At 33.4% G+C, this 25,391-nt stretch overlaps 1 protein-coding gene across 4 annotated transcripts in view; it reads right to left on the bottom strand.

Annotated features, from left to right (window-relative positions):
- Slmap (Sarcolemma associated protein) overlaps positions 1-25,391 on the bottom strand; it is a 53,799-nt gene that overhangs the window by 13,565 nt on the left and 14,843 nt on the right. For 2 of the 4 annotated variants that reach the window (XM_072539977.1, XM_072539976.1), the window contains exons 2-6: positions 20,504-20,794; positions 8,254-8,473; positions 4,167-4,426; positions 3,802-3,972; positions 2,096-2,293 (exon numbers count right to left, since the gene is read on the bottom strand). In XM_072539977.1, the coding sequence (XP_072396078.1) occupies positions 2,096-2,293; positions 3,802-3,972; positions 4,167-4,426; positions 8,254-8,473; positions 20,504-20,791 (1,137 nt within the window). In that variant the 5' untranslated portion in view covers positions 20,792-20,794. Of the gene's footprint in view, positions 1-2,095; positions 2,294-3,801; positions 3,973-4,166; positions 4,427-8,253; positions 8,474-14,937; positions 15,014-15,045; positions 15,194-20,503; positions 20,795-25,391 lie in introns of those variants that run through there. The other 2 variants (XM_072539978.1, XM_072539979.1) reach the window with 2 other exon arrangements.

The following is a 25,391-nucleotide window of genomic DNA, read 5'->3' as shown; positions in this document are numbered from 1 at the left end:
AGCAAGTAAGAAAACCACAAAGGCATTAAGATCACTATTTTTTAGATGAAATCTAGAAAAATCCTTTGGAGATCGGAAGAAACTGAAGTGCTAAATAAACTAATAGATTCATATTTTAGAAAAAATGTGCCCATCTTTGCTTTTGAGATCTGAATATTGCTTGAGGAACCTTTATATAATTAGTACAACATAAAGGAAATAGTGCAGGAGAATATTTTGTTCAAGATATAGATACCGTAGGCATTCACAAAACACGCCAGGTGATCACACTTGAGGACCAAGAAAAATCCTTTACAAAACTGAAGAAAAGTGGAAGCAGGATCTTAGACAGGCAATGCAACAGGTTCGTATTTTAAGGAAAACTCCAATTCACTAGAGATAGCATATCACTTAAGGAAAATGATAAACAAATATCACTGGAAAAATACATATAATAAGCACTGTATTAAATAAATAGTGTAGGAAAAGAACGTTCTAAAGAGATACAGCATTAACATTAACAAATATCAGTGGAAAAACTTTTTTAGACACTGGATGCAAGTTAAAGCAAGATCATAAAATGATCTGAGAATGAGAAACAATATATCCGTATTTTGGGCAAAAATACAGCCATAGTATCTTATAGAGATCAGCATATGGCTTAAGGCATATTGTTAACAAATAATATTGGCAAATTTTCATAAGCTCAAGATAGATCAAAGATAGCTAAGCCACTAAGATCACTTCTCTTTGGTTCGGGATCGAAAAAAATCCTTCAGAGAAAGTAGAAAAGTGTAAGCAAGATGATAAATAGGTAAAGAGCCTAATAAATTAATATTTTAAATAAAATTACAACTATATTCCGCTCTAGAAATCAGGATATCGCTTAAGGAAGTTTGTTAAAAATATTACTGGGCAAATTCTAAGTGCAAGATATATCATGTCATGTAATAAATACAATAATAAGAAAATAGTGCAGGAAACGATTCTGCACCAAATATCCTTACACTAGGTATTCATAAAGTAAGTTCGGGGACCAAAAAGGCATTTAGATCACTATTTTTTGGATGGGATGTAGAAAAATCCTTTAGGGACGAAGAAAGTGTTTGAAGAGGAATTAATATATCAAATATCACTTGGTCAAATGGTTAACAAAATATCACTGGACAAATACATATAATAAGCACTATAGTAAATATATAGTGCAGGTTGCTAAATAGATAGAGCATATCGCTTAAGTAACATTAACAAAATCACTTTTAAAAAGTAAATCAGCTGACCAGGAAGCCCTTGTTTTGTTTTTGTTTTGTCTATTAATAAATATCACTGGGAAAACTTTTTTAGGCACTCGAATGAAGTAGGAGCAAGATCATATGAAAAAAAAATGCTAATACATCAATGCTTTAAGAAAAAATACTCCCATATCATGCCCTAGAGATAATCATATCGCTTGAGGAGTATGTTTAACAAATATCACTGGGCAAATTCTCATATGCCCAAGATATATCGTTAGTATAATAGTAAATAGTACATGAAAAGATTGTGCTCAAAATATGCTCACACTAAACTCATGACCATAACAGGAACTGATGAACAGAAAGGTATTTGGATGTCTATTTTTTAATTGGGAATAGAGAAATGTCGTTTACAGACTGGAAGAGCAAGATAGTAAAGAGGTAAAAAACTAATAGATTATTATTTTTAGAAAAAATACACTCATCTATACATGTCAGAGTGCTACAAAGGCATTAAAATCACTTCGTCTCTGATTGGGGATCGAGAAAAACTATTCAAGGCAAAGAAAGTGCCATAAAGAGGTAAAATGGCTAAAAAATTTGTATTTTAAGGAAGAATAAACTTATATTATGCTCTAGGAAGTAGCATATCACTTAAGTAACAATGCTGACAAATATAATTATGAAAAATTTCACAATAAAAAAATATATTGTTCATGAAACGATTGTGATAAAAATATGGTCAGATTCGGCATTCACAATCAAGTCTGATTGAAGGAAAGTGGAAGCAAGATCGTAAAAATGTAAACAAACTAAGGCATCGACATTTTGAGTAAAAATGCTCCTCATAGGCAATACAAAAAAAAAACAAAATTACTTACTGTATCTGATACCAATGATCCGAGATTCTTTAACCCTGGTAAATTTAAGGCATTTATGTTTTGTAGTTCTAGTTGAAGAGTGAGAAGTTTGGCGCTTTTGGCTTCTAATTTCATTTCTAAATCTTGAATACATTGTTCTAATTTAATCTTTTGTTCGCTTGCTTCTAATTGTTGTTCTGTTAATCGTTTTGCTACTTCCTGAAAGAAGAAAAAAAAAAAACAATATTATTGCAGTTAACTTCTATACGTGCGTTCGACGTTGGAAATTTGTACGGGAGTGAATCGGCAAAATCATTACATATGTAAGATATAGGTAAGAGAGAGAGACAGAAGATATATTTTCTCTCTCTTTCTTTCTCGAGATTAAAAATGTTCCTTTTGTAAATATATTTAATATTTATTATATTGTCATTTTTAAATACTTGTGAATAATGCATTTTAATTTGTATTGTATTATTATATTGAAATATGTTGCAGTGTATTGTATTGTATTTTTATATTAATAACAAAATAAACAATGAATTTTACTGCAGAATATGTGTAAATTTTTTTTGCATTCAACTCCTTTTATACATGCATGAAAATAAAAATATACATTTGCATTAAAATATTGATTCAATCCTTCATTTACTTACTATACTCCTATTACAGGTCAAATGTTGTTTATATACAGCAAACGATGCATCATCATTTTCATCATCATCAATGGCGCTACAACTCTTCGTGAGTCTTTGCCGCGTTTACTATTACCTTCCATGCCAGTAATTCCCATTGTCGCACTCCCATTTTCTCTAGATATTCTTTGACTGCATCTTTCCACCTTTTTCTAGACCTTACAGACCTTCTTCCCTCTGGCCTTTCCCAGAACACATTGTTTATAAGGCAATTGTCGTTACTGCGTATCACATGCCCTGCCCATCTGAGTCTATTAGCCTTTATATATCTGACTAGATTTTCTTTTCCGAATAGAGACTCTAGCTCGTTATTGTATCTGCCCCTCCATTCGTTTGTCACGCTATCTCTGCAAGGGCCAGATATCATTCGAAGAATTTTACGTTCCCACACGAGCAATTTATTGCAAACGATGCACCATATACCTATATACCTAATTCTGTTTCTCTTTCTGCTCTCTCTTACCTATAGCATTACATATGTAATTATTGTGCAGATTGATTCTCATATAAATTTGTAACGGCGAACGCGTATATAGAAGTATAACTTCTACCGGCAGTCCCACTGGACTGCCACACTCGTTTTTTATTTAGACGAATGGTCTCAACAAAAAGTGTTGGGAGATATCTGTCGCATTAACTTTTGCATCAAGTGTCACAATATGACAAAAAAAGGTTATATTAAATATTTACGTCTGCATCGTCCTTGTCTTATGGCCAAACCTTTTGATAGGTTGACAGTCATAAAGTATTTTATTCAAAAAATAAATGAACGAAACAAAATTTTTGTCAAAAATTAATTACTATTAATTGAATTAGAAATATTTGCGGCCACTTTTTAACTGGAAACCTATTATCAATGTATTCTCCTAATTTTACATCTATGTTAAAATGTGAGTTTGATTAACTACGTTATGAACGTAGTGATCATGCAGTGGGATCTTAAGCTATAAGGATTACAAAACATAGTTTTCATAATAGAGCTAGAAAGAACTGAAATTCAATTAAGTATCAAACGTCAAAGGAAATAATTACCTCTAATTCTGTCTGTGCTTGTGTAAACTGTTTAATTGCTAGAAAAGCTTCTTGTTTAGTTGATATCCTCAACCTCTCCTGATCTTCAGCCAAAGCAATCGCTTGCAATCGTTCTGCATGAAGTTTATCTAAGGCTTCCTTCGCAGATATTTGATATGCTTCGTGGTCTTCCTAAAATAATTCACGAAAACAAATATATAAAGCAGTTTAATTTATAAAATAAAGTAAAGAGAAAGTAAAGTAAAAAGTAAAAAGCCAGTTTTTCATTATTGACATACAATATATTGCCACATACGTGTCAACATACGTCGACATATTCATGTTATCTGTCACCAGTTCCGTGTAACTTGTCAAAATGAACGTACCTGCAGTCTTGTTAACTCCTCTCTAAACCTCTCTTCGCCCCAATTTTTGTTGGCCCTTTGCAGCTGAGTTTCCAAAGCCGATACCCTAGATAAAAGGCGCTCCTCACCGACGTAGGCCTGCCAACTTTCCTCCGCGGATTTTCTGGTGTCGTCGACGACTTGTTGAAGAGCCGTCAGTTTGGTTTCGAGACATTGCTCCCTCTGATTCGCCTCCTGAATTATTTGGTTCAAACGGTACAAATCGTCGAGAGGTACCATTCCTAAAAGTAATTACGTTACAGAATGGAAATATACAACAAAATCATAAAGAAAAAGTAGGAAGATGAAAGAAATTGGCAGAGAAAAGGAAAAAAAATAGATCCTTTAGTTTTGTTCAATCCGTATTATCTGTCTGACCGTTTGAAAATATTTTGTAAACTTCAAAGGTACCCCCCGTTACGATAGGCAAAATACCATCACTCCCAGAACTCATTTTTTTACGTTCTGTTTGATTAAAAAATAAGATCCACGCAATGTTAACTCGCCACCCCCTTCCCCTAAGTCAATAACGTTATTTTTTCGTTTTTTATCAATCAATTAAGTTCTTATTTTTGATTTTAGTTTTTTTTTAAATTAAATTTTTTTTATTTCATATGTCATGTTTCCAATGCTTGATTTTGTGACAACCCTGTATATTTTCTTAATTCATACAGTAAATTTTGCTGCGTTATCTAATTGCACCACGAACTACCTGGACCCATTAATCTCAAGTACCTGCTACCCCATCGCCGAGAAAGTTGGGGATTAAGGCTTAATGACCGGAAATTCCAAATTTGATTATAGTTAAAAGTAAGAACATAATTATTTTCAGTTATTCACTTCAGTTGCAAGTATTACAGTATAGTTTTGTTCGTTAGTTAACTTTTAAATGACGAATCCAACGACTATGTTTAGTCAAAGGGGAAATCTTTTATTAATAATTAATGAATATAAATATTCAAAGGCCCATGTCTCCAAAGATGGAAAAGTTAGATGGCGATGCATCAAAAAAGGGTGTCAACAAAAAGTGTACACAAAGGAAGGTGACGAAAATTACGTTATTCTTGAAAAAGCATCGGTGGCGCATAATCATGCTCCAGATATTCACGTTGACCGGCAAATTTGTAGTAATTCTACAAAGAGGAAAGCTGTAGAAGATATATGTGAAAGACCTTTAAAGATTGTCCACAAAGAATTGAGGAAGAAAAATTTCAGCAATTTACCGCTGACGACGAAAGACATTTCTTGCGTTCGAAGAAATATCTATGCTGCAAGACGAAAATCCACACAATCATTGCCCAAGTCACAGGAAGCAGTTCTACAAGTGTTAGTGAACTTAAATTTAAAAACAAATATAGGTAAAAACTTTTTATTATCTACGAAAAATAATTCCGCAATTTTTAGTTGTACAGATTTGAATGTGTACAAATGATGTTGGTGACTTTTTTTCTGACGAACTTTTTAATATTATGCCAGAAGATGACAGAGTTTAGCAATTTTGTGATTACCTGGTTGATAATTATTTAACGGAAGATTCAACATTTCCACATTGCATGTGGGCTTCAAATTCATCATCTCTTATATTTACTACAAACGCATGTGAATCATTTCACTCGAAATTTAACGAACGTTTTTATAAATCACATCCTGACATATTTAAACTTTTTGTTATTCCATTAACAAAATGTCTGGATAAAATCCAGACATTTTTTTAAATTTTCAAGCAGAAGTATATGAAAATTAAAACTGCACGTAGATTCGAAAAAAAAAACTTGATAAAACGGCAAAAAGAAAAGTTGATTTTATTGAAAATAGGCTAAATGGATATTACGTTAATCAAAACATTACTAAATTAGACTTCATTAAGTCAGTTTGCAATTATTATGCAGCTAACTTTACAAATCTAAAGTATAGTGTTCACTCTTACTTATTTTAATCACTAATCAGACATTAGAATTAAGCATCGTTATTATTTAACTGTAATTTTTGCTATTGTCTATAAGTTAATGTAGATTTATAAATAAACTTTATTCGATTATATTGTTATAGTTTCATTATTTAATCATTTAAAATTTTCGTTCATGCTTTGGGAATTGGGTTCCTTTCTGAATACAATAAAATAAAATAAAAACCATATTATGTTCACAAAAATATTATCTTCTAGGTAGCGTGGGGGAGTTCGTTGTCGCCCAAATTTTGAGAAATGACAAATGACAGTTAACGGATGGTTCTAAGGTACAAGTCAGCAGGTAATGCAGATCCAATGTTAACTGATATTGGCGCCTGGCTTGTCAGGCACAGACACATACTCTACATATATAGGGTCTTTAATTAAGCGTTTCCTATTTTAGGATGATTAAGCGTTAGCAGGGTATCAATGTATATCCTTCTGATTGAAGAAGCTATTGTTAATTTTCAAGTTATTGCTTTTAAATAATTGTACAAAAACTGCTTGCCATTGTCATTCGTCTGCTGTTAGCCTTAGAGAGAACATAACATGTAACCTTTATACAAACAATGGAATCAAACGTTTTATTTTATGGTTTTTGGTATCTAAAATGTTTTTTTTTTATTAATGGCAGATAATTTTTAGTGTAAGACCAATAATAATAAGACTTGACACAGTCACAAAGCAGAGGCTACTGGAAACTCCAGAGATAAGAGTACTGAGAAGAATTACAGGAAATGCGCTGAGAGATCGAAAGAGAAGTGAAGACATTAGAAGAAAATGTAACGTACAGTACTATGTTGGTTAACCAACATCCACTTGACAGAGTGGACAGCTACACATACCTCGGTACCAACATTAACAGCCAATGGGATCACTCCAGTGAAATAAAACAACGCATAGGAAAAGCGAGATCGGCGTTCGTAAAGATGAAGTCTCTTTTCAGAAGTCACGATTTACCACTTGCTACCAAAATCTCTCTCATTAGATGCTATGTATTTTCTACGTTATTATACGGAGTAGAGGCCTGGACACTTTTCGAAGCTCCTTTAAGAAAACTCGAGGCATTCGAGATGCGGTGTTACAGACGTATTTTAAGAATTTCATGGGTGGATCGTGTGACTAATGTTGAGGTCCTACGTAAAATAGGCAAGGAATGCGAGATTATTAACACCATCAAAGAGCGCAAACTAGAATATCTTGGCCATGTTATGAGGAATGAACAGAGATACGGCTTGTTGCAACTCATTCTTCAGGGCAAGGTATTTGGAAAGAGAGGACCAGGGAGAAGAAGAATATCTTGGCTTCAAAACCTGAGAAAGTGGTTTAATACATCGACAACCGGACTATTCAGAATAGCAGCAAGCAAAGTTAGGATAGCCATGTTGATCGCCAACATCCGGAACGGATAGGCATCGTAAGAAGAAGACAGTGTATGAATGAATGGGCACAAAAAAAAAAGAATGGAATAATCACATAAGCAGAATGGAGGAGACCCGTGTCGTCAAAATAGCAAGAGATAAGTCACCAATCGGCAAAAGAAGTATCGGACGATCGCGTAAAAGATGGAGTGACAACCTTCCATAGAGGTATTAATCCGACAATGAACAAGCAGAATTGTTTATAAAGAGGAGGAAGAAGAAGAATTTTTAGTACCACACCCCTAACTAAAACTTACTAATAATTCCTTCAGCAATCACTTACTCTTTTTAAAGATTAAATCTCCTTGGCGAAATATAACCAACGTTAATAATGTTAAACAACAAAATAAAATTAATAAAGACCCGACAATAAATTCTTCAATTGAATTTTATTACAAAATAATCAATTGCTTAGAAAAAGAATAATTTAAGTCTATTCAACAGCCAAAGAAAAGGTCAACTGCTTTAAATTAACGCGTTAAATAGGCATTATCTTCACGTGGAATGGAATCCAATAGTCCAAGAGCTAATATTATTGACTGAACGATAAACAACTGAGGAGGTAAAATGCAAACAAGCTTAAGTCACAAATAAGTAATTTTTCATGCTCAATGCTTCATTCAATGCTTTACAATAATAATCAAACAATACGTGTTTGATAAACTCTAATTCTTCAATAAATATCGAAATAAAAACTTACCGTGGGTTCCTCCATCGGAGATGGGACTAGCCTTCGCTTCCTTGCCATCGGGAAGATATAATTTGATCGTGGCAATTATACAACCGTGAGTGACTTTCCTGTTATTTTCTATGACGTCGACACCAAACTGAACGATGTCTCCTGAGCTGAGTTCGTGGTGGCCGTTATCCGCTAACAATCGGCTATTATTTACAAAAGTACCGTTACTACTTTTTGTATCCTACAAAAACAAATAGTATATTAATAAAATACGATCTCATGATAATGTTGTTAGTCATAACGCCGTAATTGCGGTCCTGGCTTAGAGTAATTCATGAAACCAAATTCACCTCTTTATCATCAACGTTCGAGAATGTCGGATTTTTCGCATACGATTCGACCGATGCCCGCTAGCTATTTCGAGAACATCTGTTTTTATTATATAAGCCGGCGAGGCGACCTTCGAATGATCAGTATCATTCGATCAGCGAATTGTTTTCTAAGCGTTATCAGTGTGAATTGTAAGCGATAATTATTAACTTAAAGCGAATTTTTTATATTCGTAATTAAGTGAGTTTTTTGAGTTAAATAAATAAGTCAAACCACTGCCATAACCGTTCTACAGTACTTTTGGTAGAATGCACAGCTTCTGCCACGCTGCGGATGTTCATACCACCCTGTATCATATCAATAGCACGTAGCTGTGTTTGTGTGTTTCATTTTGATGTGTGTATTTACTTATGTAAAGATCTTTGAAATGTGGTCTACCTGAGGATCCTCAAGAAACAAGAAACAGGAACTTTCTAACACAGTGAAAGTTAAGAAAACATCATACCTAGGCCACATACTGAGAAATAATAAGAGACAATGGACAAAGCTAAATTTTGAACAGCTGAAGACAGAGAGCCAACCTCTATTGAGGAGAAGGCACTTTAAGAAGATACTATACATCTTTGAGTTGTAGTATGCTCTTTTTTTCGTGTTGTGTTATTTTTCCATATACTTAGTTCCCGTATTTCATATTCCTCTTCACTTTTCACTTCTAGGCTGAAAACATGTCACGTTACACTGGTATAATGTTGAGCAATGTAATACTTGAATGATTCATGTTTACTTCTATTAGAACTTAAATTTTTTTATTGGTTTGTGATACTATTAATTTAAAAACACTGTTATCTTTAATTTCTGATTAATTTTCTTGCATTTTTTTTTATCTATTTCTGTATTTTTTATTGTTAACTGCGTAGAACTACACATACGATTGCTTAATTTTATTGCAAATATATTTAGTCATAACACTAAAAAATCCAATCAGTCAAAGTAAATAAATCATTAAAAATATGTTTACAGATTTATTAGCTGACCGATTTCTATTTCTCTATTATTTCAGATGTTTGTGCAGTTTTTAAAAGTAGACATGACGATTTTTTGTCTCAATTATATTTATTATAGTTATATATATCTCTGTCTATATAAACGCCTAATTATCCTATCAAAAAAAATCGAGGATAATCTATCCGAAAACAACTTCCCATTCACCAAAATGGTTCGTATAATTGCCCGCTCTACCGACCGCCCCACATCTTTCGTCAGAGTTTTCACAAACTCTGAATCCAAACTCGCCAATGCCCCCTCGAAGGTATCAGGATTGAAGGAGAACGATTGAATTGCGAAGTCCCCAGCTCAAGCAATTCCGTTGAGGTCCATCTACTGTTTTACTGTTCTAGATGCTGCAATGGCGAACACCTCTGCAACAACTGCCCCTCAAAATCAATCATCAATCAATCAATCAATCATAACTGTAAAGGCAAGTTTTCACCATGACGCCCACACAGACAAGCCACACCCAACAACACAAAACAAATACAACCCTTACACACTCCTAAATAAATTCCATCCTACGACCTATCACTCATCCACTTCACATCCATGATCCTCTTCAATCTCTTCCCTGAAAAGCGGAGTGGCAGTCCGATACCTAAACCAAATGTCCAACTTATTATATGGGTATGACATGTCAACCTCCACATATACACACTGGAACAACTGTTGGAAAAGAAAAAAGCAAAAAATAGATATATACATTTGGCATTTGTGGACCAGAGAAAGGCGTATGACTCTGTACCAAGGTCAGAACTATGGGAGGTAATGTACAGACGAAACTCATAGAAAATACAAAAGCTCTGTATAAAGAAAATAAAGTGTCCATTAAAATGGGAACAAGAATCATAGGAGACTTCACCACAACAAAAGGGCTCCTGCAGGGTTGTTCCACATCTCCAACCCTATTTAAAATATACTTAGAGAAAGCCTTGACTACATGGAAAAGAAAATACGAAGGCATGGGAGTACCGGTACGAAACGAGTACCTATATACGTTAAGCTTTGCAGAGGATCAAGTAGTGATTGCACAAGGCCAAGAAGACCTCAGTTACATGATGAAGAAACTACAAGAAGAATATACAAAGGCTGACCTAGATATTAACCTCGTGAAAACAGAATACTTATCTACAAGTGAAGAAGACTTAGAAGATCTACAGATTGACGACAACGTAACAATCAAAGGAAAGGATAAATTCAAATACTTGGGGTTTATAATCACGAAAAAGGCAAAAACAGAGGAAGAAATTAAGCAAAGATTAGAACAAACACGAACAACATCCGACAACTTAACTCAGTATGGGGGAATAGACACCTAAATATGATAATATTATTATAAACAAGAAAAACAGCAGTAAGATGGTAGCAACCGAGATGTAATGCCTGCAAAGATGCTGCAACAAGAATGGATAGAAAAAGTAATGATGAAATAAAGCAGAGAACATCAATAGAAACAGACGTACTAACATATATAGAACAAAAAAGACTAAAGTTGTATGGACATGTAAGAAGAACTAGCGACAGCAGATGGATAAAGAGAATAACCGAATGGAGCAAAGGAGGAGGAAAGGATAATAAAGGAGGAAAATAGGACGACCCGAAGATCCCGGAGGAACGAAGTAGAGACGCCATAAGTACGAGAGGCCTAAACGATGGAGAATGGGACAACATAGAGAGAGAGAGAGAGAGAGAGAGAGAGAGAGAGAGAGAGAGAGAGAGAGAGAGAGAGAGAGAGAGATGGAAACGGTTGAGCGAGAGAAGGCACTGAATACTATAGAATCCCTGAATATATATATATATATATATATATATATATATATATATATATATATATATATATATATATATATATGTCAACCTCCTGTTATAACAACACCATAAACCAAACCTTCACACATTATCGCACATAAGCACACTATATATTAATGCGAACACAATCCATACACATATATACTTAACCTACCCCACACAACGCTCACACAAACCAAACAACCCAATCCCACCAAACTACAATACTACCAAACATATACACAACTAATAACCATACAGAAACCTCTCAAACACTAAGCACATAAAGAGTGACCACACCCGTATACTCCTTATGAGTCGCATAAATTCCACAAGGAAAGGGGGATATTATTGGTTTTCTGTGGTTTCCCAATCTCATTGCACAACGATACCTGATCCTACGAGAGCATATAGCCACAGTTAACGTATATGTTACATATTTTCCATGATTGTGACTGCCCATCAAAGCTGTCATATGTCACATGTCACCTTAACATTTCCGTTAAATACCATTCTCTCTCCTGTTGCCGACAAGAATGTAGCGTAGAATAATTTTTAAATAATTTTAAACTGTTTGTCCTTGTTTTAGTGTAGTGTTATGTACAATTTATGTTTAATTTCATGTTTATTATATTCTGCGCTTGCTGGATAGCCCAAATTTGACGAAGTAAGTCTAAAACGTTAATCACAAAAAACATTTATCATCCATTAACTTCGAGTTTTTTATCGAAGTTAATCAATTTTCTTCATATAAAAAAAACGTTTCTTGGCTTATTTCAGATGCCCCTGATGATGCTGTAGAAAGCGAAAGTACTTGGGCAAGATTTGATTATTAAAATTGTGCTCGATATTTGCCTTTCATTTTTCAAAGTTTACTTAAATATTTTGCTGGATTCGTAGCACATAAATTCAAAAATAGATACCAACCCTAAAAAAGAATTCTAGTTATTGGACAACAAACCTGATTGGTTAGATATTATTTCCAGGGGATCACTTCTGAGACCCACCGATGAATTGTGGAAAGTAGCAGTTGTGCTGGACTCAGAATTCCATATAAAATGCATGGAAGCAGTTTGTGCAAAGATAAAAATATTTTCACAAAATTAGACACTTTCTCGATTACAAAATAATACCATACCATTTAAGGTAATTGAATGTCTTAGCAGAACTCGAACATATATTCGACTACGAGATTTAAATCGGACTATAAGTTTAAAAAACAGACTAAGAAAAGCAGGTAGAAAACTAGCAAAATTTACTAATGTTAGAAAATAAACTAATTTAATTTTTTATTTTCAATTTGTTTTCATATTATTTTATAATTTTAGGCAAAAGAAATTATTGTAAAATCACATAAAAACAATATTTAATTTAATAGTCAACAATAACTTTTTATTATATTTGTGTTTTTATTTTTGACTTTTATTAAAATTTCTATTTGTTAAAATTATATATTATACACAACTGTTTATTGAAATTTTAATAAATATAATACAATTTAATGAAAAAGACAGTCAAGATTTGATTTCACGTACAAAGCGTCTATGTATCTGTTTATACGTATTTCGCCTTAATAAGGCTCATCAGAACAGCTATTCATAGGCGTTCTCAACGTGAAAAATAAATCTTTCCTGTCTTTAAGAAGCATCACTAAAATGGCTTCGAAACGGACGCAATAGCAACATCTGATAATAAATCCGTAAAATAGTTTCGAAACACAATTCAGATTTCTGCCTTAATCTGAGCCTTCTAAAAATTGCAAGGCAAAGCAGACGTCGCAGATGAGTACAAGAAACCAATTCGCTAATGATTTCTGCTTAGTTGAGGAGACATGTCGTGGAATGCAAATTTTAGATTCCCCATGTCTCTATTAACATCTTTATCAACGTCTGCTTTGCTTGCAATTTTTAGAAGGCTCAGATTAAGGCAGAAATCTGAATTGTGTTTCGAAACTATTTTGCGGATTTATAATACAATTTCTTTATTAAGTTTATGTCCGATTGTTACTATTCCTCTTATCTGTATTTCTTTCTCAGATTATTCATTTCAGTATATCCTCTTAATGCATTATATTTTATGTTTTTCTTGGAAATTCTTAGCATACAAGAAATATTTAACATATTCATTACTGTAAGTAAACACAAATACCATTTTTATAGATTACACATGAGTTTAAACTCGTATTATTAACTTATATTTACAATAATTAATATCTACCTTACAGTCAGTTTCAAATTCTGCTTCGCAAGTTACGTCACACTCTGTGAGTGCGATGCGCCTGCACATACGTAAGTGTATCGTGTGTACAGGCAGTTATAGAAGCTAGGGAGGCACTATAAAATATTAAGTTATTTTTCAGTAGTTTTTCTTTGTTATTTGCGTATTTTGGTTAAGTTACATTTAAGTTGTTTTTTTTATGTTTTGTTATTGTTATCATTGTTCATTAAAACGAAGATCATGTCGTTACTTTTAATCATTATTTAAATACAGTGCTTCTGGGATGTCTATATGGCATTCCTTCGATATCAGTCACCAAAGCCCCCATCGTCGTATTAAAAATGAATACAAAAGATAATAGTAATAATAGGAACCTAATATGTAATAGGAAAAGTCGTAAATTGTGGGTGGCAAAGTCATTTCGCTCCTAAAAATGAACCAATCCATATTTTCACATGAAACAAAAAACATAATACTTAGAAGACATCCTTGCAACCGAAAAACAAGGTTTTACGAAAATCCGCTAACGGAATTATTTCACGGGATATTTCAAAGTTAGGATAAAAAATCACCTTTCGATTAAACCCGTATAATAAGTCAAATACAAAATTTTATTAAAAAACTCACTATACTAAATTAAAGTTTATAAATTTTTACACAGTGTGCTAAAAAAAAATCATCAAAATAGGCCTAAAAAAAACTGAAATACTTTGAATTTGACCAAAATTTTCTCCGTTGCGATTGTTTTTCATCTGAGTGTAATAATATTCAAAATCAGTGATCAGAATTGTTTATCATCCAATTTGTTTTTTTTTTTCTGGAAAAATTGTATGTTGACGTCAAATCTCTAAATAGACAAATTTTTAAGTTATGAGCAAAATAATGAGTTTGCCGTTTTGATTGTTTAATCTACAAAGAAATTGATAAATCCTTAGATGAGAGTATTTTTGTATTATCTCATACTACATATTTCAACCCGTCTATACTAAGGGATGTTATCGAATTGCTGTGCAACAATTCTTAGGAACAACTGACAAATACTCACTGGGTTGTTTTTGATGAGAGTCCATTGGAAATTCATTACAGAAAATTTGGACTAGATTGAAACGAGAGTTTTGAACAAGTTTTCTTAGTATTTTCAAATTTTATATCAATTTTCTTAAAATTTTGGTTTTATTCGCCTAGTTTTGATCCTGGGTACGCCCTTGCCTGCGTATATTATTACGCACAAACCACTATTAGCAAATTAAGTTGCAAATAATAATTATCCACATGAATTTTTATTACAATTTAATAGATTACTCTAAGGATTATACATACCTTCGAGACCATTACTAGACAATATATAATTTATTTTTAAACCATATTTTAACACTGAAATGACAGTGACATTTAAACTAGTTAAGAAAAGTGACATTTGTATATTACCTCTAGAGGAAGAAGCATTTGGAACTATCCTTTTGAACAATTTACATTATTTTTATACCCTTTTCATTATATTTTCAACACTTCACAACGATAATTATTTCGACCGTGACAACTTATAGGAAACGGTCAAATCTGAAATGTTTACATTAGGAGAGGTAAAAAAAGCGTCCTTGACAGTCAATATTTTGATAAGGAAAAAATTTCAATAGGTATTTTATACAGTAAGTGATAAACACATGTTTCCGGTAGAAAAACTTTGATTAAAAAATCAGCAGTATATAGCGTGATACATCATAAACAATTTTACGCGGTGGTCTGTAATATAATATAATATAGACTTAGCTGGCATAGAATTTTACGCTCAAGATACTTTAAAATAAACATGTTTTCGCTCATTAAGACCAATACAAGTACATCTGTGTTAAAACTTATAAATGAAACGAACTAGTTAAGTATACAGTTAAGACTAAATTCATTTTGTTCCGAAAGTGAATATAATTTACAGTTTACATTGTACTAACCTTAACTTCCGGTAAATGACAGATGGCGCTAATATTTAAATTTTGTTTGGTTGATAAACTCGGTTCGCTATTCCCAGTCCGAACAGTCTAGTGAATTTAGTAATTATTTTTTTGCCAAGTTAGTTACTTTTTGACAGACTAAAAGTGGCTGGAAATTACTATACAACCAAGCAAACGTACTCATAGCCAATATTAATAGTAAACAAACTAAATAGTAAATAAAATAGAACTTTGCGAATTAACGACAATCAATATTTATTTATTTACACCATATAATAAATAGTTATGTTAAATTATAACAACTAAAATATATTTTTTAAATATATACTATCTAAAATTTGATGGGTTTAGTATACACTTCCACTATTTAGAATAATTCTTCTCTTTTCAAAGAAAGAAGTCTGTAATAGTAGGATACTTGAGCTATTAATACTGAGAAGTAGGAATTGTTGTGTTGTAGGTTTCCGACAATGAATCTGTCAAAATATGCCCGAGCTAAACGAATGGAGTTTATCAATATTAATACCCCCACTTATCAATAAAACAAAATTTATAGGTTACCTATACCTAAAGGCGCGTACAGACCTACAAACGCATGCGGTGAGCAGCCACGAATACACATGCGTTGCTTCTCGCGAATGACTTGAGCACACATGCTGCGAGCCAGAGTGGTGTCGGTTTTTTCGCACACATCAAAGAAACATACGTGTACGTTCGCGCTCAGTTTAGACGGATAGCGTGTGGATTTGTTGTATTTGCAAGACAAGTTCGGATTTATTGAGTTTTATTCATTTTATTGATTTATGTGTAAAGTGGAGTGGTCAAATGAACAATGTTTGCAATTAATAGATTTGTATGAAGAAAACCCTATATTATGGGATCCAAAAAATAAGTTTTATTATTCAAAAACAAAAAAAGAAGATGCATGGGAGTCGATTTCAAGAAATCTTGATATAGATTCAGCAGTTGTGAAGAAGAAAATGAGCAGAAATTGTCCAGTATTAGATTCTAACGCCAAATCTACTAGTAAATCGGACTTCATTTGTAGGGATCTTCTTTTAAATAAATGCGTCGTCCACCATCGCCTATTTTTCCTTTGTTTTTTCTTTTTTAATGAACTAATAACCACAAACGCGGCACTAACCATAAGCAGCTCCTCAGACATTTTTTCACGAATGGATGGAGCGCCTTGAGCACGCATACATATGCGGTGATTTCTAATTTCAACGAATGCTCTGAGCGCGAATAGTTTGAGTACGCACGCATATGCGTGGCTTCTCACCGCATGCGTGTGCTAGTCTGTACGCGCCTTAACAGTTTCAATAATCTGTGCAGCTTTTCAGCAACTCGTTCTTTAGTCAAATCAGCTGGCTCTGGCATAAAATCAGTAGGCATATATTTTACAATTATGATTGTGTCAGATATTAGGTATCTCAAAAAATTATACTGCTTATTACATCAATATGCTTACTTCTTTTATGATAAATTGGATTTGCTGATAAGTTTAATGCACTTTGATTATTGTTAAATAAAGTCATAAATTCAGTATTTTCAATTAAATCATTTTAAGTAAATCCCTAGGAAAAACAGCCTCTAACAAGGTCGTATATTCTACCTCACAGCTAGATAAAGCTACCGTTTTTTGTTTTGCACTTTGCCACGATATTGCAGAGCCACAAAGTTTAAATACATATCCAGCAAAAGATCTACGATCTAATGTATTGCTTGTCCAATCGGAATTTACATATACTTATAATTCTGAATCATTATTTGAGTAAATCAGAGAATAGTTAATAGTATCTTTTAAATACCTCAATACTCTTTTTGTACATTTCCAATAAGACTCATTATACACATTGTTAAATTGGCTCAAGAAACTGACTGTAAATGATATGCCTGGTGTGGTTAATACAGATAAACACATCAAACTTTCAATAAGCCTCTGATAAGGAAATTTATCTCTAATACAATTGTTACTATCATCCATTGTTAAAGATAACTTTGGTTCAATTGGAGTTTTAATTCCTTTAGCATCAAATCTCTTTAACAACTGAATAATATAGCTGCGCTCACCAGCAGATAAACCGGAAAAAGAGGTAAGAACCCTTATCGATTATATAATGATTAAAGAGAGATATTGTAACACCATCAAATCAGTTAAACCATATTCAGGAGCAGATGTCACATCAGACCATAACCCACTAATCGCTAATGTCAAGCTTAAGCTTAAACGTATTAGAAAACCTCAAAGAACGCCAAAATTAGATGTTAGAAAACTGAAAGAGTCTTGATATAAAAAATAAACTCCAAAAGAAAATATACGAAAACTTTGATAAATTAGATACTAACACCTACAAGATAAACCAACAATTGGAAACATTAAAAAACTGCCTCCTCGTGCAGTAAACTCATGCCTTGTGCAAAGAGATATTAAAAAACCGATAAGAAAGAGAGACAACTGGATGACCGACGAAATACTCGGCAGGATGGACCAAAGATGACAAGCCAAGAACAAAGACAGTCACAATTACAAAATCAGTAACAATGAAATCAGAAAAATGATAAAAGAGGCAAAACAAACTTAATATGAGAAAAAATGTAAAGAGATAGAAGATCTTCAGAACAAATACGACCTATTCTTCTTCTTCTTATGGTGCCCTATCCAATTAGTGGATTTTGGCGGCATTTCTGGCATACTCCTCTCGGTTTTGTGTGGCTCTAAAGAGTGCATGGGCATCGAGGTTTGTCCAATCCCTTATGTTTTTAAGCCATGAGTATTTCTTTCTTATAGAGTTTTATAGGATAGAGTATGGATAGATGTAGTCTTATAGGATAGAGTTCGAAACGATGACGTCCTTAAGAGAGCCGGCGTGGAAAGAGAACTCTTTAAATTAATTAAAAAACGCAAGATTGGTTACCTTGGGCACATATTGAGAGGAGCAAAATATGAAATACCACAGTTAATCCTACAAGGGAAGATCGAAGGTAGGAGAGGAGCCGGCCGCAAACAATTATCCTGGTTAAGGAATATTAAAGAATGGACAGGAATACACAATACAGGCGAGCTGCGTCACGCCTCCAAGAACAGAATTCTAGTAATGAGATATTCGCCTACGCACTTTGGTGTATGGCATGTTAAGAAGAAGAAGATTTCTTTCTTCCGATGCCCCGTTTTCCTTCTATCTTCCCTTCCATAATAAGCTTTAAGAACTAGTACTTGGAATTTCGAAATATATGACCCAGATAAGCAGTTTTTCTTCTTTTTATTATTGGCAGCAATTCTCGTTCTCTGCCCATTCGATTTAATATTTCGACATTTTTTGTGTAATATGTCCAGGGAATTTTAAGTAGTCTTCTAAATACCCACATTTCAAAGCCCTCCAATCGGTTCATCACATTGGCCTTTATGGTCCAGGTTTCTACACCATATAGCAGTATGGAGTAAATGTAACATTTTACAAAGCGATATCGAAGCGTTAAGTTAAGGCTGCTGTTGCTTAGCAAGGTTCTCATATTAGTAAATGCTGTTCTGGCTTGCTCAATCCTGCTACGTATCTCTATGTCTGGATCATTCAGATAAAAATGGAAATACTATAACGACTGACGAAAAACTAAAACGATGGAAAAAATATATGGAAGAGCTCTTCGACGATGAAAGAGGAAACCTACAAGACATATCTTTCGAGGACAGAGAAACAAGAACTGACAAAGGAAGAGATATTGTATGCACTAAGGAACACCAGAAAAGGAAAAAGCTATAATGCCTATTGATATCCTTAAAATAATAGAAAATGAGTACATGGATGGCCTCTTAAAGCTCTTTAATCAAATTTATCAGTCGGGTGACATACCCAATGAATGGTTGACCTCAATATTTATTTGTCTCCCAAAAAAGAAAAATGCTAGAGAATGCACCAACCACCGCACCATAAGCCTGATGTCTCACACCCTTAAAATGTTTTTAAAGATCATCCATAAACGCATTTATCAAATACTTGATATGGATATTGAGGAAACCCAATTTGGATTCCGTAGAGGCGTAGGTAACCGTGAAGCTCTCTTTACATTCAACATACTAATCCAGAGATGCTTGGATGTGAACCAAGATATGTACGTATCATAGATTACAACAAGGCTTTCGATAAAGTCCGCCACAAAGATCTAATGGACGTCCTCAAAGCAAAACAATTACAATACAATGACCTTTGAATTATAACAAATCTATATTATAAACATGGTGTTTGGAGAAGGAGGTACAACTACGAGAAATATCACAGATATAAACATATATTTGGTGGTAAAGACGTAGTATCCTTTATAAAAATAGGAAGACTAAGATGGGCAGGACATCTGGCAAGATCACAGCAGAACAACCCTCCTAGAAGAATCCTTATGTCGCAACCTGTGGGGAGTAGAAGTAGGGGTAGGCCAAAACTCAGATGGAGGGATGGTGTAGATGAGGATGGTAGACAAATAGGCGCAGCAAACTGGCAACAGTTGGCAATGGATAGAACTGACTGGCGTAATAGACTTGGGAAGGTCGAGGCTCTTTTATAGGGCTGTAGCACCAATGATGATGATGATGATTTGCCAGTCTATATATTAATCACTTATCACTATGTCACAGTTGGAGGCATAGTTTGGAATGTGGCCAAGGCGCCATTGGAGAGGGAGAGAGCGAGAGAGATGTGCTGGTCTATTATGACAATATTTAATGTTTTTATTTATGTAGTGAGTTCGTCGTTTATTAAATTATTAGTATTAAATATTTTACTATTTGTTCTAATATTTAAGTTCACAAAAATGTTACTTAAATTTAATAATGTATGTATGTAATAATTTTCACTATTCCTTTTGACTTGCCAAAAGCGAAACTATTTTGTATATAGACCAAATAAAATCTATTCTATTGAAATAATTAAAAATTGTTGACTTACCTGTAGAAAAAATTTGCCATTCTCGTACCATAGTAGCGCGTGGTGTCTGGACAGCACTTTGCAGTCAAAGATGGCGTTGTTGGCGGTAGGCTTGGCTCTCGCGACTGCCCTGCCCACTTTGACGGGCTGATCTAGGGCGAGAGTCCTTTCTTGAAAATGGTGGGAATTGGGACGAGAGGTAAGGATTGCTTTGGCTGCCATACTTTCGATGATCACCACATTATCAATGACATTCGTTGGTGAGTAAGTAGCAACATTTTTCACCCAGTTACCACTTACTACAACCATTGCCTGTAAATAAAAATATTACTAATAGCGACAAAAATAAGCGAAAGACAAAAAATGAGTGGAATCAAAGTAAAATTGATCAAAATACAATCTAATATGAACATATTATAAATAATTTTACTGTGTGAATATGGTACGGTAAAAGATTCAACACATCTACTTAGTGGTCCTCTGTTGGAGAAACCTTGCACTGACCATGATCCCTGCACGCATCTGAGGCAACCATTCAGACCACTCTTTCTTGGGTGGGCAAGGTTTAATTGTTTGAACTGGGCATGTAAAGTGTCAGAATAAAAGCTAAACATATGAAAGTCATAAAATATAGTCGAAGCTATAGGTTTGACACCAACACCAAGAGGAACCACCAACGATTCTTGAAGTTAAAGATGCATTTAAAAATCTAGCCAGAAACAAATCACCCGGAATAGATAATCTCCCAGATGAACTATATAAAGGAGGTGGCCACGATACCATAATGGCATTACACCAGCTTATAAAAGAAATATGGACACAGAAATCTCTCCCCAATGATTGGGATATGCTGGAAAACACCATCGAACTTTTAATTATGCATGAATTAGAGAACCAAATGGGCGATCAAGGCAACCTCGCTCTAGACGAAGATTTGCTGCACTGCCAACAAGATGGAGCACCTCCTCACTATGCAGCTCCAGTTAGGCACTGGTTGGATATTAATTATCCAAACAAATGGATTGGAAGGAGAGGTCCTATTGAGTGGCCACCGAGGTCACCAGACTTACCGCCACCTGACTTTTTTTCTATTGGGTTACCTCAAGTCAGTTGTTTATAAAACTCAACGTGTGTCACTTGGGGAATTGTGAGAAAGAATTACGCAAGCATGTCGCGCTATTACTAGAACAACATTTGCCAAAGTTCGTGCAGAATTTGAAAATAGGCTGTATTATTGTTTACAAAACAACGGAACCCACTTTGAAAATTTACTTAATTGACATTTTTAACAAATTTGTAGTTCAACAAAAACCTCATTAAATTTTCCATTTAAGCCAAAGTTTCACAATTATTGCTTCACCCTGTATAATTATTATTGCAATTTAAACTTTTTTGGTTGTGGTGGATGGGGCCTAGAGGGTTTATGGAAGTGAGTTCTCTTTCAAGTCATTTTAGTTCCCCCTATCCTAGAAACGGTTTGAAGCATTTTTCGATATCAGCTTTTGTTTGTGAGATATAGCCCATTGTAAGTTTTAAAACTGACACATTGTATATAATGTATAAAGTCTAAATTCCTTTTATTTTTGAGTTAACCTTCTTCTTAGATACCTATTAAAGGAATTAAATTAATATAATAGTATTTGTTAGGATTACTACGCAAATTATTTACCTATTAAAAGTCTATCAGCACTGTACCTTTAATTACAATAATTAATTTGCATAGCAGATACAGTGAGATTTTTAAGAGAAAATTTCAAGTATAAAAAAATAACAATGTGTACATATATAAATGTAATTGAATAACATTGCTTAAGTTTTGGCCCACAAGCCTTTTATAAATACTTACTGATAAGAGTGAATCATCCATATAAAACAGTGGTTTTTAAATTTAGTTACATCAGTTTATTTATATGAACTGATAGTTATTATTAGATAAATTGGATAAAAATGTTATGGGGAAATATAAAACACCAATGAATACACATATCAGATAGACCTACACTTGGAACTTTTATTATTAATCAATAAATAAAAAGTATTTAAGGACAAAAAATGAAATGCATTAAGTATTGATGTGTATATTACAACACAAAAAATTATCGCAAGGAGGGATCAGCCAACTCTATTACTTTCAAGTAAAAAATAATTTAACAAATATAATTTTTACCATTATAGGTGTACATTCGGATCTGTCCTTGCCAGTGGATCGATCCTTGCCAGTAGTCCCGATCTTTATACTAATTAATATGAGTATTATCATCTTTTCTCTGTTGTAAGTTGGAATTCTCTGACGAAGACTTGCATACCAGGCAGGGTGAACTACCTGGTAAACAATTTCAATCCTGTGATCTATTGAGACTCAGCTCCTCAGCTTAGGGATTCGCCTTGTCGGTTTGAGATGGTACGGAAATCATTAAGAGAGTCTAATTTAAAACTTAGAAGACCTAATTAGCAATTTTTTGCATTGGAGAGCTATAATAATAATAATAATATTGTATGGCATTTTTTCCCGACAGATCCTTTCAAACAGGTTCTGATGCCAATTACATCTTTAGCCCTGTTTCAGATAACTAGTGTCAATGTATACTAGCCCAGGGGGACTAGTATGCAATACTATCGGGGGGCTTCACATGCCCTCTGATGCACAGTGAACGGCTGGTTATTATTTTTAGGAATGAAAATGCTGTTGTTGGTGCTGAGAATCCACTGAACAACTGATTGTTGTCTTCTTGTGTATCCAGGTGAAGAACACAGTGATTTATCTGTTATCATTTGGACTGGAATCATTTTAAGCAATCTAACAAACTTTGTAGTCATATAGCATACATCATATTGACACTGATTCTTTCTTAAGCGATGAAAGCAATAAGTTAGCCCAAAATTTCTATAGAAATGTCAAATTGAAGTTATGGAGTAAAAAATGCTCAGTCTCAACCTAAACGACATTGAGCACTTGTGAAATTGATATAATAACAATTATCCAGCTACAGATAGACCATTCTTCAGCAATTCAGAGATGTTCTTTTGTAAAAATGGAAACATAACCTGAATAAGGATGTCTAAAATTTCAAATTGTGATAGGTAGTCAAAATATGTTGCTTCAGACAGCATACTAAATTTTTTTTAAAACTGTGTATATATTTAAATGCATCATAATTTCAAAGGGAACTAAACTCTCTGCAACTTCACTGTTAAAAATCTTGAAATTCTCTATGTAAGAGATTAAGTACTTTATGTTTTTTTATGTTTTTTTATGTTACTTTATGTTTTTTTTATCATATTCAAGTAACTAGGCCTATTTTGTTTTTATTCTAACAATATTGCATAGGATGAGCCTCAGGTGTTCAAGATTTATATTTTTAGCTCACGATAGTTGTTTTTTTTTTTGTATTTTATTGATTGCTAAAAATTCTGTGGATTGTTGAATTTTCTCATTGATCAAGCAGATATACGGTTGTGATTTTAAGTCTTCATATTCCCTTCCTTAAGTTTTTAATGCCTTTCACTTTTCAAACAACTCTTCATTTTTATTATTTAATATTGATTTAATAGCTAATGATGTAATAATAAAAAACAGAAACATGGTATCACATTTCTCTTTACTTCATAGTTTTGGAATTTACTCCAAATTTAAAGTACCAGATTTTCATAAATTATGAAGTTTAATTGAAATAAACATTAATATGTTTAGGAGTACTACATTAACAATGGTTTTACAAAGCTTAAATCAGTTATTTTTAGTTACAAAATTTGATTAAATAATCTATGTTAACACAGATAGGTTTTTTTCCATTAATTCAAAATATACAATACGAAATTTAAGTGATTCAAATCTTATTGGTCTTAAAGTAGTTTATTCCAGTCGTCAGAGACGAAAATGGCACTGAACCTCTAAAAATCATACGAACAAGCTGAATTTTGCCGAGAAATTAATTTTGGGACCCCAAAAAAGATGCAAAAAAAATAAAAAAATTTAAACCACTTTTACTCCTGGGCTTCCCTCTAAAACCCACCTTAGCAGGGGGGTAAAAACGCAAAAAAATCGATTTACCAAGAATCTCTACACCATAGAAAAAAATGTGTCAAATAAAAAACGAAGCTGAGATAATTTTAAACAAATATGTTTATAAGCATGTTTTGTGTAGAATGAACCGTTCTCTTAAAAAGAACGCTTGAAGCGACCGTCGATTTTGCATGTCAGTTCCGCACGCGAAATCAATGTTCAATAAAATTTGTATCAGCTCAATGGTAAAAATTCGTTATCTTTTGATTCGTGACCTATCGACAAAAATCAAAATGCGTTTTAAAGGTAAACAGTTCAGCTTTCGTATGCAGTTTTTGTATTTTGCCGCAAATAAACTCAGATTTGAAGTTTCTATTACTAGAGCCTAACCTTTAAAACCTATAGCATGAAATTTTAGTGTTGAGTTTTGGCAACAAATGCGAGGCATTTCAAATATGCTTAAAAAACGCTGGATTTAAATATTCATACAACAAACAATCTAAAACATTTAAAACTTTTTTTTCAATTAAACTAGTATGTTTTTTAAAAGTTCTGCAATAAACTACACCCAAATAATTTATTTAACACCTTTATAAAAACTGAGTTTATTCTCGACAAAATACAAAAAGTTCATATGAAAGCTGCACTCTTTGCCTTTAAAACGCCTCTTGTTTTTTGTCGATAGGACATCTGGATCAAAATGTATCGAATTTTCAGGCGCGGAACTGACATGCAAAATCGACAGTCGCTTTAAGTGTTGTATCTAAGAGAACCGTTCATTCGACACAAAAAATGCTTATAAACATTTTTTGTTTAAAATTATCTAAGCTACATTTTTTATTTGAAACATTTTTTTCTAGGGTGTATATACAGATTCTTGGTAAATAGATTTTTTTCCGTTTTTAC

This window comes from Diabrotica undecimpunctata, chromosome 8 (assembly GCF_040954645.1).
Source record: "Diabrotica undecimpunctata isolate CICGRU chromosome 8, icDiaUnde3, whole genome shotgun sequence".
Lineage (NCBI taxonomy): Eukaryota > Metazoa > Arthropoda > Insecta > Coleoptera > Chrysomelidae > Diabrotica > Diabrotica undecimpunctata.
This window is presented reverse-complemented; position numbering and strand designations above follow the sequence as displayed.